General features: G+C 48.8%; 8 protein-coding genes across 8 annotated transcripts; 4 read left to right on the forward strand and 4 right to left on the reverse strand.

Annotated features, from left to right (window-relative positions):
• Positions 1-365: 365 nt before the first annotated feature.
• Positions 366-2,061, forward strand: MGL_3951 (uncharacterized protein; the record flags this gene model as incomplete). Its single annotated transcript, XM_001728905.1, has 2 exons — positions 366-1,736; positions 2,041-2,061. The coding sequence occupies 2 exons, from the start codon at positions 366-368 to the stop codon at positions 2,059-2,061; spliced, it is 1,392 nt and encodes a 463-aa protein (XP_001728957.1).
• Positions 2,062-2,120: 59 nt separating this feature from the next.
• On the reverse strand, positions 2,121-7,142 carry MGL_3952 (uncharacterized protein; the record flags this gene model as incomplete). Its single annotated transcript, XM_001728906.1, has 1 exon — positions 2,121-7,142. One exon carries the CDS (start codon positions 7,140-7,142, stop codon positions 2,121-2,123), a length of 5,022 nt encoding a protein of 1,673 aa, XP_001728958.1.
• A 370-nt stretch (positions 7,143-7,512) lies between these two features.
• MGL_3953 (uncharacterized protein) lies at positions 7,513-9,105 on the forward strand (the record flags this gene model as incomplete). The annotated part of the gene is made up of 1 exon (XM_001728907.1): positions 7,513-9,105. The coding sequence occupies one exon, from the start codon at positions 7,513-7,515 to the stop codon at positions 9,103-9,105; it is 1,593 nt and encodes a 530-aa protein (XP_001728959.1).
• A 31-nt stretch (positions 9,106-9,136) lies between these two features.
• On the reverse strand, positions 9,137-11,119 carry MGL_3954 (uncharacterized protein; the record flags this gene model as incomplete). Its single annotated transcript, XM_001728908.1, has 1 exon — positions 9,137-11,119. One exon carries the CDS (start codon positions 11,117-11,119, stop codon positions 9,137-9,139), a length of 1,983 nt encoding a protein of 660 aa, XP_001728960.1.
• Positions 11,120-12,233: 1,114 nt separating this feature from the next.
• On the reverse strand, positions 12,234-13,580 carry MGL_3955 (uncharacterized protein; the record flags this gene model as incomplete). Its single annotated transcript, XM_001728909.1, has 1 exon — positions 12,234-13,580. One exon carries the CDS (start codon positions 13,578-13,580, stop codon positions 12,234-12,236), a length of 1,347 nt encoding a protein of 448 aa, XP_001728961.1.
• Positions 13,581-13,886: 306 nt separating this feature from the next.
• Positions 13,887-14,237, forward strand: MGL_3956 (uncharacterized protein; the record flags this gene model as incomplete). The annotated part of the gene is made up of 2 exons (XM_001728910.1): positions 13,887-14,042; positions 14,082-14,237. The coding sequence occupies 2 exons, from the start codon at positions 13,887-13,889 to the stop codon at positions 14,235-14,237; spliced, it is 312 nt and encodes a 103-aa protein (XP_001728962.1).
• Positions 14,238-14,413: 176 nt separating this feature from the next.
• On the reverse strand, positions 14,414-15,394 carry MGL_3957 (uncharacterized protein; the record flags this gene model as incomplete). Its single annotated transcript, XM_001728911.1, has 1 exon — positions 14,414-15,394. The coding sequence occupies one exon, from the start codon at positions 15,392-15,394 to the stop codon at positions 14,414-14,416; it is 981 nt and encodes a 326-aa protein (XP_001728963.1).
• A 380-nt stretch (positions 15,395-15,774) lies between these two features.
• Positions 15,775-17,211, forward strand: MGL_3958 (uncharacterized protein; the record flags this gene model as incomplete). The annotated part of the gene is made up of 1 exon (XM_001728912.1): positions 15,775-17,211. The coding sequence occupies one exon, from the start codon at positions 15,775-15,777 to the stop codon at positions 17,209-17,211; it is 1,437 nt and encodes a 478-aa protein (XP_001728964.1).
• Between the last annotated feature and the right edge of the window lie 120 nt (positions 17,212-17,331).

The raw sequence follows: 17,331 nt of genomic DNA on the forward strand, positions 1-17,331 counted from the left end.
CATGAAACGCTATGTATCATAACAACAATGTGACCCAAATTATCTTGGAGATTAAACCAACGCATTGTCAAACACAATCTTACGAAATCAATAACTAGACTCATAGGTCCGAGCACGGTGATTAAAATTAAACCTGCGCCCCAGCAATTTACGTGGAGACAAATTTATGTTCGCCAATTTCACACATTAAAAAATAAATTTATATCTTCGAAAGTGAACATAGTGTCCAAATCTTGAATTACTTTTCACCTTAATCATGAAGTCGTCTTAACAATATTCACTGGCATTCCTAACTCTAAGTGTTTAGAATATGCAGCAAACTTTGCTGGTCAATCTTTTCTCCCGTCGATTATATTCGGTGGAACATGGGTTATCAAGCCTCTCTTCACGAAGGGTTGGAGCATGCCTCTTCACAGGCTCATGTACCAATTCAGGAGGGATTTACCAACGAGCATCGAAACCTGTTTGACGAGTGGCTTATGAGCAATACTTTCAAGAGCGTTGTTATTCGCGAACAATACTTGATGAGACTTCATGTACTGCATGCACTTGCCAATGGCCACAACTCGCGACAGCTTTTGAAAGACGGCGTATGTTCGCTGTCATTTATCCAGAAGACGCGTCAGAACTACTCTCTGAATGAGCGTGGTGAGCTCTACTACCATGCAAGAAAAGGAAAAGCGACACTTCTTGTAATTCCTGATGACGAAGTTTTTGATGTCATTGTTCGTGAACACAATGCCATTCACCATCAAGGGACAAGTAAGACATGGTATGAAATCTCCCGGAGATATCATGGGATCCCAAAGCGGGCAGTCGATTGGGTGCTTCGTCATTGTTTGCTATGCCATGATCATCGCCCGGGGCCTCGACCCGCACCAACGCAAAAAATTTCATCGCATGAGGTAATGGAACGTGTTCAGATGGACCTTATTGACATGCGTAGAGAACCAGATCGCAAGTATCGCTGGATTCTTCACATAAAAGACCATTACTCTCGTTTTTGCATGCTGTACCCTTTGCGTCGTCGACGCGGAAAACATGTGGTGCGCTGCTTTTTGCAGTGGATTGCTACTATGGGCCCACCCATGATATTGCAAACTGACAATGGCGTAGAATTTGTAAATGCCCTCATCACTCAAGTGGCTGTGCAACATCAAATTCTTATCAGACGTGGCCAGTCGGGTAGACCGCGCAGTCAAGGCCTCATCGAGCGTGCCAATGGTCACGTTCGGAATCTAATCGCCAAATGGTGTAATCGATTTGGTGAAAATCGGTGGTCTCGTTCATTGCCATCGATTGCTCTGGCGTGTAATACTTCAGTGCACTCCAGCACCCGAAGAACACCGTTCGAGATGGTATTTGGTCGTGCCCCAAGTTGGCAGCGACTTGCTCGATTAGACCCACTCGATCCAACTCTTACGAATATGGAGCTCGGATTGGAATATGAACAACAACAATCCCAAAGTTCGGTTGATACCAACGGGCCACCAACTCCGAGTCCAGTCCGCTCAGTTGTGCCACCGATGGCATTATCTCCTCCTAGTGAAACTCTCCCTTCTCCATCTCCTCCTCCATCTCCATCGCCATCACCGTCTTCATCATCATCTCAAAGGATATCGTCCGATGATCCTTCCGCACTGGTGTCGCAATCGCGGAAAACAACTTCTGTACCGATTGTAAACCAAGAACCTATTCCACGTGAGGTCTACTTCCGACGAGGTACACGAGTCAGTGTAAGTCTCACTGGCGTTGATCGGAAGCCTTTAGATGTTTATCGACTTCCCGCTCTAATCTTGAGCCATCGAAAAAATAAAGGCTACCGGGTGTGCACTGCATGGGGAATTTTGTCGAACCGTGTACCTGCGCGTCATGTATTGCCACTACCAGAAGGACATCCTTTTCCTGCTCGTGCATTTAGGTATTTACAGCCAGGCAGGCGAACACCGCGTGTTGATGTGTCTTTTTGCATGCAACAACTTCGTCTGGAAGAAGACACGGTCTCCGCCACTACTGCTGCTGATAACGATGCAACAACAGACACTGACATCGCTAATGTAACCAACATTTGATATTTCCTCTAATGATATTTGTGACTAATCATTCTACCTCGTCTACAATTAGGCAGCAGCCGCCAGGGGCAAATGGACTGTTGTAGCTCCGGTTCCTGAGCGCACAGGTCGGCCAACAACAATGTTACTTGATGGTGAAGTAAGGTCGTCCATCTCTTGGAATAAAGACGCACCGCTAAGGAATGCCATTGTCATCTCGAAGCTAGCTTTAAGCAACGGAGAAGGTGCGTCGGCAAGGCCACCTCGGCTAAATGGTCTGAAGTCACCAAATGCCGTTTGGTAGTCAGCAATGAGGAACATGTGGCGCATTGAAACGCCAATACCGTAGGTGTCGAAGATGCCTTTCAGCTCACTGACAATAGCAGCACGAGCGGCCTCAACACCGTAGCAATATAGCAGTGCACCAATATCATTTGAGTAGATGCGATCAAGATCGACAACTCCGAAACCAAAGTCCCACATGCCGGGGAGATTGATTCCTTCAGCAGTCAAAGCCACAGATGGATCGCCAGGAACAGGTGGAGGAATCATGATTCGGCTGATACGGGGGATTTCATGCACAACGCTTGCTCGGCAGACCCGCTCAATGACATTGATCAGAAGCATCTTTTCCGTGCTGTTAAGCATTTGAAGATCAAATTCTGCCCATGCACCAGCCACACTGTCGAAACGGAATGAAACGACAAACTTGCTCTCATTCTGAAGTCGTTCATCGAGTTCGGTTACACGAGCATCAATGGCTTCGTCGCCAACGTCTTTCTGTGCGGACAACGCTTGTTCATCACCGTCTTCGATGTCGTCAGCATCGTTAAAAGCGCGCGTAATGTCATCAGTCGTATCCTTGGCACGATCATCCTCAGCATCAGCAGCGTCATCATAGGATACCTTTGAACCAGCATTGGCACGTCTCTTGGCTGCGGTAGCGTCGTCATCATCATCACCAGCTTCTGACAGCCGCTCGTCCTCGTCATCACTGTCATTCGCAGCTGCGTTTCGATATATAGGTACATCAGCATCACGTTCTGCCATGCTTTCATTGAAGGTTTCTCCACGGCCGATTGATTGTGACTGGCGTACTTGATCACGACGCAGGCGCTTTAGTTCACGAACGATCTCGCGCTCGACCAATGGTACGAAAGTAGCTTCAAGACCACTCAATATGTGCTCAGTTGATGCGTTGTACTCTTGTTTCACTTCATCCGCCGGGTAGAATTGCAATCGAACTGTATACAGTTTTTGCCGCTGGTAACCATTGGCAGGAGTCTTGGGCATCATACGCTCAGTCACAGTGGCTTCTTCAATAATTTGACTCAACACCAAACGACTTCCATCTTTACAGAATATGCGCATTTGCTCATTCGTCACGCCATCCAATATAGGTAGCCTCATGACTGGCGTTTTGATATCTTTGGACGCTGTCATGACAATTTCGCGTAGACGAGGAATGCCTAGCGTCACGTTTGCTGCGCCATGACCAGCAAAGTGGAACGTGTTAAGAGTCATCTGTGTTGATGGTTCACCGATGCCCTGAGCAGCCAGCAACCCTACATTTTCTCCTGGCTCAACCAATCCCCGATGATACAGCACCTTTGTCATCGCTCGGAAAGCCTCGGTGCTCAATTTCGGATGCGCGAGCTGCATAGGTACTCCTTCAGAGGCCGAGTCTTTCTTTTTGCGAGCAAGTAACGCGCGAGGATTTTTCGAGACATAATCCTCAACCTTCTGCGCGAACGTTTCTGACATGGAGCCAAAGTGGCGTGCAGGTGAATATACGGACATGACAGGAGCATACTTGTAAGGTTTCTTGAGTGCACGCTTCATGTAGTCAGGAGCCTTCTCAACTTCCATCGTCGATTCCAGCTGTACAGGATTGTAGCGCCGGCGATAGCTTTCAAAGTTTTGGATCGTGAAATCAAAGCGATCGAGATACTTGCTCTTAGACACGTCCAAAGAATCTTCACCATAGTGGAATTGGAGTACAAAACCATCGCTGTTTCGAACAGTCTGGTCGTACTGTACCGAGATGCCTTCAAGATGTTTGATAAGACAGCGTTGCAAGTAGCCAGATCGGGACGTTTTCACGGCCGTGTCAATGAGACCTTCACGACCAGCCATACAATGGAAGTAGTACTCCTGCGGCGCAATGCCCGTCAAAAAGCGACCTGCGACAAATCCGCCCGCCCGTGCTGCAGTTTCAAAGGCTTTAAACGATGGAAGCGTCTTACCACTAACCATGACCGGCACACGCCGGCCTTCAAGCGCTTGCGGTCCTAACAAGCACGAAATCGAGGACACGTTCACAGCGCTTCCCTTGGCTCCAGAAACAGCCATCATCTGCATGTTGTTCTCAGGGAATACGCGCCAGAGGCCTGAAGGGATGCACGAAGAAATGACGGAAGAAGTTAGTTTGTTTGAGGCAGACATCATCGCTGCATCAAGAGCTGCAAGTTTGTTGTCATCACGCAATACCTCTTCTAAACGGACGCGGAGATTACGATGTGTTTCAGGAGCTTTTGAATCTCCATCACCAAGACCAACATTATTGAGTGCAGCCTCAAGGCCATGTGTGGCTCCGTCTTTGAGAATTTTTTGTCGCGTTGCGTCGCCCTCAGAACTGAGCACCAAATCGTCCATACGACACGAAAAAGCATTGTGCTGAAGCCACATTGTGAACAAGCGCGAAAAGATTGACAGAAGACGACCCGCACTTTCAGCTCCGTAAATTTCATAAACGGCATGAACCAGACCATAGGCTGATGCACCGATCTGAGACTTGTCCAGCACACCAGTGAGAAGCTCACCATCACGCACAACGACCATCTCTTCTTCCTTGTGCTGTTCACCCCAGTACTTGGCGCCGACACGAGCCTTAGCGTCCATGTTCAGTCCTTGAGCATGAGGAGGCGTCACGTTGCATAAAATTGTTGAGATTACTTGCTTACCCGTCCAGCGAGGCTTAGGCTTTAAGATCGCCGGAGGGAGCGTTCGAATGCGTCCGCCTTGGCCGTACGTTTCTGGACGAATAGCTCCGAAGATGAATTGCTGGTACTCATCCCGAGTATACAAAGTGTTTTTGCACGTCATCCACACACCACCAACGACATGGTCCTGGATTAAACCACGAAGAGGATTGCCGCTTGTGGGCACGAGATATTGGTTGTCCGTATTTGCAATATTATAGCATTCAGCACGTGCCATTTGACTTTGGGGGAAATGCATGTTCATTTCATCACCGTCAAAGTCAGCATTGTACGAATTACAGTTCGCGTAATGCATACGGATTGTTCGTTCGCCTTGCAGAACCCGTGCGCGGTGTGCCATCATGGATGGTTTGTGTAGCGTTGGTTGTCTATTCATGACAAGAATATCGCCGGTACGTAGATGCCGCAAGACTTGCTTGTTGATGACAGGCGTGCGAAGTGTGCCACCAATGCCTCCAAACGTGCCACGCGCCTGTCTCGACGTTTGCCCTTGCGGCGTCAACAGTTGATTTGCAAGCGCAGTCCGCTCTTCGACGCTCAGGTTTTTAAGAAGTGTGTCTGTACCGTCTTCTCCACGAACAGCATGCGCACCTGGATAAACATCGGGGCCGTTGATCACCAGCTGGCGCATAAGTTCGTAGTTGTGTACTGTAACCGGCTCAGGATATGTCAGGCGTTTGGCAAAGACAGGTGGCACACCGATTTCATTAGTTTCAATGTTTACATCGGGCGAAATGACAGAACGTGCAGCAAAGTTGACTCGCTTGCCCATCATGTGCTTACGGAAGAGACCCTCCTTTTTCTCCAAGCCTTGCTTTACACCCGGCGTGGCGGCTTGGCCTTGCCGTTGTGGTGCGGGATTCTTGCTCGAGTCCATATAGCAATTCACACTCACTTGGAGCTGCATGATGGCAGAAAGAAGTTGGTCCATAGCAGCACGACGATCCATCTCCCATTGTTTTTGCGCAGTTATCGCTTGCTGCTCGTTCATTTCATCAAGAACAGGGTAATTCGCCTTTGTTTGATACACTTGAGCACGCTCATTACAATCACGAACGAAAAATGCAGTATTCAAGATTTTGGTCAAGAGCTCATTTTGGGGGTTTTCAAACGTCTGATCACCCATAACACTAGCGGGACGGAATCGGGTGGGTGTAACACAAATGACCTCTAGAAAGAACACATCAGCACTGGGTGCCGGCGTGCTGCCAAACATAGGATGTCGTCCAAAAATGAGCGAACAGATTTCGCTTTCATTTGCAAACAAACGGCGCAAGTTGGCCCGGCACTCGCTTGCTGGAACAACGCGGGTGTGATCGCCAGCCTCTTTGCTCAGTTTACGAGCCTCTTTCAGAGTTATAGCGGTTTCAATCGTGCTCTCTGAATCAGGCTCATTTCCAGCTGCTCTTATAGTTTGGCCATTTGTATCTCGCACAGTCATGGTCGACGCTCGATCCATCAACACATTTTGCCGCTTGATGCCGCGAGCTTCATGGATAGCATGGTCTCGAGCTGACAAGTCACGCTCGGTTATTTTGACAAAACCATCTTTCCGCAAAGTCGGGTTGATCGCCTGACATCGCTCGCAGCGACGGCGCATGATATCTTTTAGAAAAAGATTACGCAAATCTCGACGCGCCGAGTATGTAGCCATACCCTTGTCAGCATTCCGGCGGATACCGCATTTCCGGGCCTGGGCTGTTAATCTATGCACAGCCTGACGAATTCGCCTGATAAAATCATCGACAGTCTCAGCTGGCTGGTTGTCGTTCTGAAGTTGAGCTAATGGCTCGTCGTCGTCATCGTCGCCGTCTTCGTTTGCACCTTCTTCAACAACATCGACACCTGCACTGTGGGGACCACGGAACTGTTCATTTGCGATTCTTTCTGCCTCATCCACAAGTCCATACTCGAGCAAATGGAATTGCGCAGTATATTTAGCGAGTGCCATCTTCGAAATTTTAAAATGATGACAGTACAAACAAGTACCGCGCAAGAGCGAGTATGCATGGTTCATGAACAAAGGATGAAAGACTGGGGCAGGCAGCTCAATATGGCCAAAGTGTCCAGGGCATTCAAAATGATTCATATGACACGTTTGGCAAATGTCGTCTAAACGCATCGGTCCAAAGGCTGGGTCGTACAGACCACCGATCGTCGGAGCATTTGCATTGTCGAGCAGAATTGGATTCACTACCTGACGCACGGAGATGCTTCTCACCTCATCTGCGGTCAGGAATGAAAACGATGCGGACTTTACGTGCGACGTTATCGCGCGCGTAATGTCCATCGTCCCTTCTGCTCACACGTATCAAGTCAAGGCGTACGTGCTACTCGTCCGCCACTGAAAATTTTTAGGTGAGGTCACGTGAATACGAGAAATCTCGCCACACTATGAGACTCGATTCGCACACGCTGCTTGACACGCACGCATACTCTCCACGCGAGCACCAACAGTCATGACCGGTGCATCGGCGGTTCTGCCTGCGCACGGGCTTTCTGCACGTTTGGCTGTGATGCTCGGGGCTGTGGCTCTCGGTTCTTCGCTGTTATCGATAGCCACAATATTGGGCTTTCAGAGGCAAGTTCGACGCCGGCGCAAACGAGCGTTGAAAAAAGAGGCAGCTCAACATCCGCCTTCCTCTGATGCGCACATCCCAGAAAACCGTGTTAATGCTGCATCCCACAGTAAATTGGAGGCAAGTAGGGGCTCGTATGATGAGTCTTTGATTCGAGAGCAGCTCAGTCGCAATTACAGCTTTTTGGGTGAAGAGGGCATGAAGACGATTCGTGACAGTTTTGTCATTGTTGTTGGTGCTGGTGGCGTTGGTAGTTGGACAGCGCTTATGCTTCTTCGCTCAGGAGTAGGTCACATCCGCATAATTGACTTTGACCAAGTGTCTCTTTCATCGTTGAATCGACACGCGTGTGCCACTCTGGCGGATGTTGGTCGCCCCAAGGTTGTGTGCTGCCAGCAGTATTTCCATCGGGTAGCGCCGTGGGCTGACATTGAGGCCTATGTTGACTTATTCCGCGAAAGTGATGCTGATCGTCTTCTTGCCGGATCACCGACCTATGTTGTGGATGCTATCGATAACCTCGACACCAAAGTTGAGCTAATCAAGTACTGCGCTTTGCGTAGAATCAAAGTGTTTTCGTCGATGGGTGCGGGCGCTAAGGCAGATCCAAGTCGCGTGCAGATTAGCGATATATCTACCACGGCCGAAGATCCACTTGCCCGTGTAGTGCGACGCGAACTCCGAGTAGCTGGCATTCCTCTTATTCCACCTTCCGGCAGTGACGAGTCTAAGATGTCCGCCAAAACGTCGATTGATTCCAATAATGAGACCTCATGGACGATCCCCTGTGTATATTCGACTGAGAAATCTAGCACTCATCTTTTGCCGCTACCAGACGAAGAGTTTGAAAAAGGCGCTGTGAACGAACTTGCCGCTTTCGAAGACTTCCGAGTTCGCATACTTCCTGTTCTTGGGCCTATACCCGCTATGTTTGGACTTGCCGCAGCAACTTATATTCTATGTGATCTAGCCAAGTACAAACTCGAGCCTTTACCCATCAAGGGCCGGCGAAAATTGTATGAGAAACTTTTTGCCGATTTGAACGTGACGGAATCGCGGTATCCATCGCCGCCTGTTGACGAGAGAACGCATACATTACCATCAAATCGACGACCTCTGACTGACGATGATGTGCCTCCCAATTATCATATGGTCAACGAGAAGGGTCCGCCACCCAGGGTGCGAATTCCATTTAGTGTAAATGACATTGCATATCTCTTTGAAGAAGTTTTCCGTGGCCGAACTGTGGTTCCTCCATTTGAAACGTTGTCGACCGGTCAATTTCAACGCTGGGACCCCAGATTGCCGCTAGATTACAACAATGTGGTCCTATTCACTCGCCCACAGGCCCGTCGCCATGAACAGCATGTTTTATCTTGCAATGCAGATCCGACTACCTACTGGGGGCCAGTTGTCAGTACAAAAGTTCAGCAGCGAATCAAAGAAGAATTGCGCATGTCGCATTGGCGCTAACATTGTCGACTGGATTATTTTACATACAGTGTTACGAGGAAGATTTACCTGTGGCTGCGTTTGTCTCTAGGGCCTCGTCACCTTCCAAGCGCAGATCACTGATAGAGTTCGATAAAGACCTGCTCGGTCGTTCGCGATGGGTATCCACGGCCTCGATCGGGAGCTCGTATCTTTTCTCGTCACAACCATATGCCTTGGGTGTCAGCTGGATGACTGTGTGAAGTGGTACTTTGATATAAGGCAATTCGTTTTGGTCGTAGCCCATAAAATATGCGTACAATGCCCGGATAATGGCTTGATGTCCAATAATTAGGATATTGTTCTGCCGTTCCAGCTCCATAATGACAGGTTCAAGTCTCACGACTAGGTCCCGGTAGCTCTCGCCACCACGGTAACGATAGTTAAATTTGTCGTCGTCTCGGCTAGCATAATCTTCAGGATAGAATTCTGCAATTTCTGTGTATGTCATGCTGTCACATACGCCTGCATCGAGTTCATCAAGTGATTTCCACATAAGCTTTGGATATTTGAGAAAGCCGGCTGTCTGCGCAGTGCGACGTAGTGAACTGTGCCAGACGGTCAATGGCTCGTCACCAATATGATCTTGGATAAGTTGTGGAAGAGCTCGTGCATACGCCCAGCCACGTTCGGATAAATCTGAATCTCCGCCGATCTTGCCCTCAACGTTATATTGTGATTCACCATGGCGCGAGATGAAGATGTTGCGTGGTGCAATGTGCAGGTTGAGTAGATAAAAAGCAATTTGGGACTCAAGGTAGCTTGAAATTAAATTCATGGTAGCAGAGCGGCCAACATCAATGATCTTGCAGTACGTGTAATGACTTTCGGTGCCATCTGCATCGAGCGGTTCATACACAGCCTCGTAGTGCTTGATTCGACGCAAGAAGTCTTCTTTCGCTTGTTCCCTGGTCAAATGAGCATAGTCCGGATCCGTGCCACGGACCTTGACTTCTACATTTTCTTCGATCAGCTTCGGGTCTGTGCACGTCGATTCTAAGAAAAACAACCTCATGCCAGGTTCTTGTGCGACACGATCCGCAATTTGCTTTCGACGTGCCTTGGTCGTGTTCGTAGCGTCATGAATCCCCACATTACCGCCTGTTTTGAGCCAAGCGATGAGCTGTTCAAGACACTCATGTGCAAGCACATCCCGTTTCTTTTTTGCTTCAACGTTCAAAGAGTCAAAGAAACTTGCCGTGTGTGTTGAAGAATTCGTCTGTCCAAAAACCTCACGTGCACGCGCACGACGAAGCTGACCAACATTGAAAACACGCACTTCGTACTCACGCCAGTGAAGATAACGCATAAGTTTGTTGCTCAGATAACTTTTGCCTCGCGCGGGCAAGCCTACCATCGCGACGACGATTTTTTCGCCACTAAAATCTGGCTTATTGCTTTGTTCACCAAGATTGCGTGAAATAGACATTGAACGAGAAACTCTTTTTTTTGTAGATGATTGGCGCAGCACAGATGTGTGAATAGTAGGATCGCCCATTGAATTCAACGTATTCCTCGCCGTGTCAGGCAAGGAGTACTGAGAATCAGCACGAGTCATTGGAATCGTGGGAGCCACATTCGGTGACGAATGTGCTGTTTTGTTCGGAAATAACGTGCTTGTCACGTTGCCTCCCTCGTACACAGATTGTGCATAATTGGATACGGATGATGCATTTAAGCGAGGTGCCGTCACAGACTCATCCGGTAAAATGCGTTCAGCTTCCTGTGCCAGTCGATTTGAAACCAACTCTGGGTGATCTCGGAGAAGAGTCAGCAGTCCATCCGATGTAGACCCCAGTGGGGTAGATGCTAATTTTTCTTCAAATTGTTGTCGTTTGACAGGGTCTGGTGCGGGCATGGGTCTCGACAGCTCAATTGTAGTATCTTCGTCCCTATCGGAAACAGCAAATTCACCCGTAGACGCTTGCGTACATACTTGTCGAGGGACGTCGCAGCTTAAAGAATTCGTATCACGTTCTTTCTCCATGGATTTCATGGTTTGTAAGTGGGTGTGATGCTGAAATTTTGACGCAGAAGTGACTGCAATATGATTGAACTATCGTCAACCACGCACGAGGGTTGTCCTTTTGAGAGTGCGGATGGACCAATCGAGATTGTTGTATGTGTAGTTCACGTGATGAGTTGGTCCCTTCGCTAGCCCATCCCCATTGATCCCCACACATCATGAATAGCGGCAGTTATGCTTGGTCAAATGTGGCGTCGTTCGCGCCACAGCTTACGCTGAAGGTTCCCGCGTCCCCTCCAACATGTCATACAATCGCCCTTGTATCATTACCTCCAGCACTATACTTTGATCCATTCACTGCACGCTTGTCTGAAGCGCAGCTCGTGCGGAGCGCCAAGTTGTTCGGTACGCTGGAACTCGAGAAGCCTGTAGGCTGGTCCAAGCGGAACACTACAGCGCGTTCGATTGAAGCGATACCACGGATGTGGTGGGAAGGCGACCGAGGAGAAGCATCAGAGGCAGTTTGTGTTGACGAAGCTTGTGAATACTCGACGCTCCTGCTTGTGCTAGACGGTTCAACAAATCTTGAAGTAAATGTGCCGTTACACTTGCGTTACTTACCACCTATTGAAGCAGTGAATAGTGAGAATACGGTGAATGCGGATTTTTCATGGCTAAAGCGCCTATCTCTAGTGGAACAATTGCCAACGCTGGTTCAGTCACTTTGGACTCGGGTCGTTGTGCCCCTCCTTGAGAGAAGTGTGCAAGTGATTAATTTGGCTCTTCAGTACACAAAAGCTTGCTTGAAGGAACACTATGTCGAAACCGAGCTAATGCCAGACATTCCACTTTTTCTTGCTGCTTGTGATAAGCCTTTAGCTGATAAAGATTGGGATCCGATTGATGCTTCGCTACTTGTTCCTTCAACACATGCACATCTTGCATCAAAGCTCGCCCAATATTTGGATGCATTCATGTTGTATGAATCGGCAAGTATGCCTGAGGCTGAAACGTCCAGCGTAATCGAAATGCCCGTGGGAAATGCTTCACTGAACCTAGTAGTGCACCTCATTACGCTAGGTACCGCGCTATTCGCATCATTGCTACTGGGTCGATCCATTTTGTGTGCACGAAGGCATGCAATTTAATAGTCATCACCACGTGACACCACTTCTTTGCACGTTGGACGCAACAAAATCGTGTGTTCAAACTGGGCTGTCATACAGCCGGGCACGTCGGCCAGAGGTGGGTAATCTTGAACCACACCTTGCGATACAAGGTGGCGCAGTCCCAGCAAGTAGTTCTGCTCACCGAGACGATCGAGGTACCGCCGGCAGAATGGCAAGGAACCAAAGTTCTTGTTAATGGTGTAAAGGAGCTGACGAGCACTGTTGATACGCAAAGATACATGCGGTGGGTTCGCTTGGCGTGCGTAGTGCGAGCATTCGCCCGAGTCAACAACGTAGCCACGACCGGTCGAACCGAATGTCTCGATGGCAAAAGTCTCGCCCTCTTCCATCTTGACATCTAGATTCGGGACGGCTACAATCGGCACTGACTTTCCACCATGAATGCGGTAGGGAGCAATGTCGTGACCCTGAAGGTTCCGAATGCACTTCACCTGGTGTGTCTTTCCCTCAGCCTCAAACTCATGACTCTCCATCACCTCCTGAATGGCTGCGCCAACTTCGCCAAGGCGTGCATCAATACCAGCTTCTTTCACACCAGTATTTGTCGCAGCCCTCACAGCAGCCAACAGTGGGTCGTAGGTAGGCTCAAAGTTCATGGTGAATGCACTGTCAACAATGCGACCCTTGACTTGAACACCAAAATCGACCTTCAGCACGTCACCACTCTGAAGGATCCGCTTGTCGCCAGCATTTGGTGTGTAATGGGCAGCAACTTCGTTGAGACTCAATCCAGTGGGGAATCCGATGCCGCTTTCGAAGCCATTCACTTCCACCAATGCACGCGTGCCATCCTCGATCATATTGGCAATCTCCGTCATAGACATGCCGGGTTTAATCGTGCGCTGGGCATACTGTCTGACTTGACGGTGTACTTCAGCAGCACGGCGAATAAAGTTGTAGTTAAATCCGTCTTTCTCCTGTATGAGTCGCTCACGCTCACGAAGCTCTTCGCCGGTTACGCGTTTGCGCGATTCATCGAACTTGGTCTCGTCGTACTGCTGCACTTCACCCACAGGAAACACACCGTTGGGGAACATCTTCGTAAGCCCAATCGACGGAGGCTCCGTCTGTTCCATTACAGCTTTAGCAGTCTTACTCTTCTTCTTCTTTGCACCGCTCTTCTTTTTCTTCTTCTTTTTTTTCTCAGCATCACCCGGGGCTGGCGTTTCATCGTCGTCATCGTCTTCCTCCTCCTCTGGACCACGCTCTTGACCCTCAGGAAGCTTGTTCTCCTCTAGCTTAGTACTAAATGCATCAGTAGCTTGCGTCGCAGCATCAGCTGCCTCAGCTGTCGCTGGCATGACTCGTTCTGAAAAGTTCCTAGTCAAAGAATTAGCACAAATCGTGAAGACAGACAGGTCCGAATGGAACCGGGCTTAGTCAGCTGGCGATTGTTCGCACTGACACTTCGAACACCAACATGATCAATGTGCGTGCGCACGCGTAAGGGGACTCACACCGAAGCTTTGGAGTCAGCGCAAAGAAGCTGATGAGGCACGCAAGCAGCGCCCGAAGACATCTCCTGCTCTTATCCGCATCCAGAAAGGCATGTAGATCTTTGCGTCTTACGCCATGCAGATTTGTCTGAGTTAGAGCTCCCGCCCACGATGGAAACGCAGTTTCCTGACCCAACTAACATCAAGAGGTTTGAGCTTTTGATTAGTCCAGATGAGGGGATGTACAGGGGTGGTAAATTCCGCTTTTCCATATCTGCGAACGACAACTATCCACATGACCCACCAAAAGTGAAATGTCTTCAAAGAGTAAGTTTGTGGACTCGTGGTGCTAACATATGCGTACAGGTTTATCATCCCAATCTTGACCTTGATGGCAATGTTTGCCTTAACATTTTGCGCGAAGAGTGGAACCCTATCTTAAATCTCAACTCAGTCGTCGTGGGTCTTTTGTTCTTGTTCCTCGATCCGAACGCCGATGATCCACTCAACAAAGGCACGTAATTGCACAACCGCTGACTCCAGCAGAAGCTGCTGAAGACCTCAGGCGTGACAAGACTGTATTTTCTTCCAACGTTCAACGAACAATGGCTGGAGGATCGCTAAACCGAGTACCTTACGACAATGTTTTGCTATGATGGGAGGTTCGCGTTGCACGCTCGTATTCCCTACATTTCACGTTATGACTGTGTCGATTCCACAGGCGCCTCACCATTGGCCGCACGACGGCCCCAGCCCGACCAGCTCTCGTCGTAGATAGCACCGTTGATACCGAGTTGTTGAAGCGCAAGCCACAAAATGCATGCCGTCATTCCGCTTCCACAAGAAAACGTAACGCCAACAGAACCCTGCGCTGACCCGTCATGACGAAGTTTTTCCATGCCCTCCTCTCCTAAAATGCGCGAGACTACCTTCCAGAGTTCATGCTGCGGTTTCATTGTAGTGAAAGATTGACCGTTGACCTCGTGCTTGTCGAGGACAGACATGAATGGCATTGAAAGGGCATGGGGAATATGACCACTTGCCATATTAGGACGTGGCTCGGGAATTTTTCCATCGAAACGCTCCTTGGGACGAGCATCCAAAACGATCTGAGCACTCGAGCCTAAGGTTGTGTTGTGGAGCATTTCTTGGAACGAGCGGACTCTTCCACTCTCAAGTGAAGGTTCTGGATATGTTCCCCTGGACAATGAAGGTTCCGTTTCTAGCGACGCGGAATCGACAGCCTCACCAGCAGCCATCCAAGCAGGAAGACCTCCGTCTAAGACAGAGATGGCCTTGTGGCCAAATGCTGAAAATGTGAATGCTGTTCGCGGCGCAGAAAATATCCCATGTGAGTCATAAACGACGACATGAGTATCCCGAGATATACCCTTCGCCGCGGCAGCCTGAGCAAACAAAGATCCGCTCGGCATCATGTGCGGAAGATTCATAACCGAATCCCCTTTCGTTGATACGGCATCAACATCCCAGAAGAGGGCTCCTGGGATACGGGGGCCTTTTAGATACTCTTTATACGCATTGCGCACGGGCGCATTGGGCATGTTGAGGAACCACGTTGCATCCAGAATACACAGCGACTGCTTTGAGTTCAGTTTTGCAGCCAATTGTCTTGGTGAGATCAGCAGTGGCGGAAGCGAGGCAGAGGTCGACAAAGACATGAGTATTGGTGCGTTGATTTGATGGCAGTCGACTTAAGCACTCGTTGAGCTGAAGTAAGGGTGCGGATTCGGGAATTGGTGTGTCATTGCCACAATTTGCCGTTTTTAGGCAAGTCCCGTGATTTTTGTCACATTCGCTCGTGTTCAAGAATTATCAGATGCGTCATTTAATCATGGAAGCTTTGACCAGCTCGACATCGACACAATGCCGCCTGTTGTCGAGATCTCACGTATGTCTCGGTTTGCACTAACGTAGTTTCGGAACCAGCGGTCTTCATGAAAAAGAGAAGCAACAGATCTACTCAACCAGGTACGATGCTCCTCTCAGCTTGTTAACAGTAATATAAGATGCACAGCCCACTCTTGATTCAGAACTTGAAATGACGCCACCGCAAGTACGTGGCGTTGTGCGTCTGTCTTTAGCAAAGCCTACTCGTGTAAAAGATATCAATATTACATTCACTGGAACCACTCGCACAGACTGGCCTGAAGGTTTAAAACAGCATGGCATGGATGTTATTGAACAGGTCGAGATCACGCGACTGGGTACTAGTATCTTCCGTACCAGCGAGGGAACGCCTGTCTCTTTGGGACATTCGACAGAGGCACGTCATGGAGAAGTGAGAAATCAGTCTAGGCGAGGCTCGCAAACGCCAATGTACATGCGGCCAGATGATGTGTGGGAACGATTTCGTGAACGGGAGAGGTCATCTATGCCAACTCGAGCACCACCCAATACGCGACTATCGATGCGTGGTATTATTGACGGTTTAAGATCGCCAAAAATTTCTCCTACTCAAGAAGCTGCTCCGATTCTAGAGCCTTTAAATGCAGCAAACCAAGCATCATTTGTGCCAGCGGAATGGTTTGAATTGGGAAAAGGCGAATATGAATATCCGTTTAGTATTTCGCTTCCATTCGATTTGCCTCCGACTTTGCATGCTGAGTTTGGACATGTTACATATGTGTTGAAAGCGACTGTGTTTCGTAGCGGCCCGCTGACAAGCAATCTCTCCTCACAGCGCGAAGTTACGCTTGTCCAGATTCCCCATCAAGAGCCGTCCCCACTTACTGATTCCATTTTCGTTGATCGAGTATGTGATGATATGCTTTCATACTCAGTGGAAATTGAAGGTAATAGCTTTCCAGTCACAACCAAGATCCCTGTTCATTTAACAATGATTCCTATTGGCAAAACCCGTGTGCATCGAATTTCTTTTACTCTTGAAGAAAAGACTGAATATTACGCGAAAGAAAGACGAATATCACGTTCAGAGAAGCCGCTCAAGTGGAATCTCGTCAGGCTTCAGAATGAGTCAGTCAACGATCCTTTGCTACCTCTCACACACGAAGATCCGCGCGCTCTTGAGACTTCGCCCCTGCTTCCGTACATCGAAGCGGCTGCTCAACGTCGAATATTCGAAGAAGAAGAGACCCGTTTGGCACCACTGAACCCACTCGGTCCATGGCATCTCAAGCTTGATCTACCTGTGACTATGGGTCGCCAGAAGGTTATTAATATTTCCTGCCAGCATCCTAAATCAAATGTTGCAGTTCATCATAACCTCACCATCACTATACGTGTTGAAAAGATCCAAGTAAATGAATTAGCACCATTGAAGTCACGGATCCTCGATATTGTTATTATTATACCAATCAAAATAACTCACTCGAAAACCTCCTTCGAGTGGATTAGCTTGCCGAGCTACGAGTCTTCTCAACAAGCCCCGTCCTTCGGAATCTCGTCGCTGCAAGATCCTAATATTCCGGAATCACCACCCCCGCCGCCGCCCTTGCCCTTACCGCTGCCGCAATGAAACTCGCTCATACTATGTATAGATATCTAAAGTAAATACGTGCACGCTTAAATATGTCGAGTCACCTGGAAACTGACGTCCCATCCTCTCCACAGGAGCCAGTGAATGAGAAACGCTCAG

Source organism: Malassezia globosa (genome assembly GCF_000181695.2).
Source record: "Malassezia globosa CBS 7966 chromosome Unknown mgl_sf_11.1, whole genome shotgun sequence".
Lineage (NCBI taxonomy): Eukaryota > Fungi > Basidiomycota > Malasseziomycetes > Malasseziales > Malasseziaceae > Malassezia > Malassezia globosa.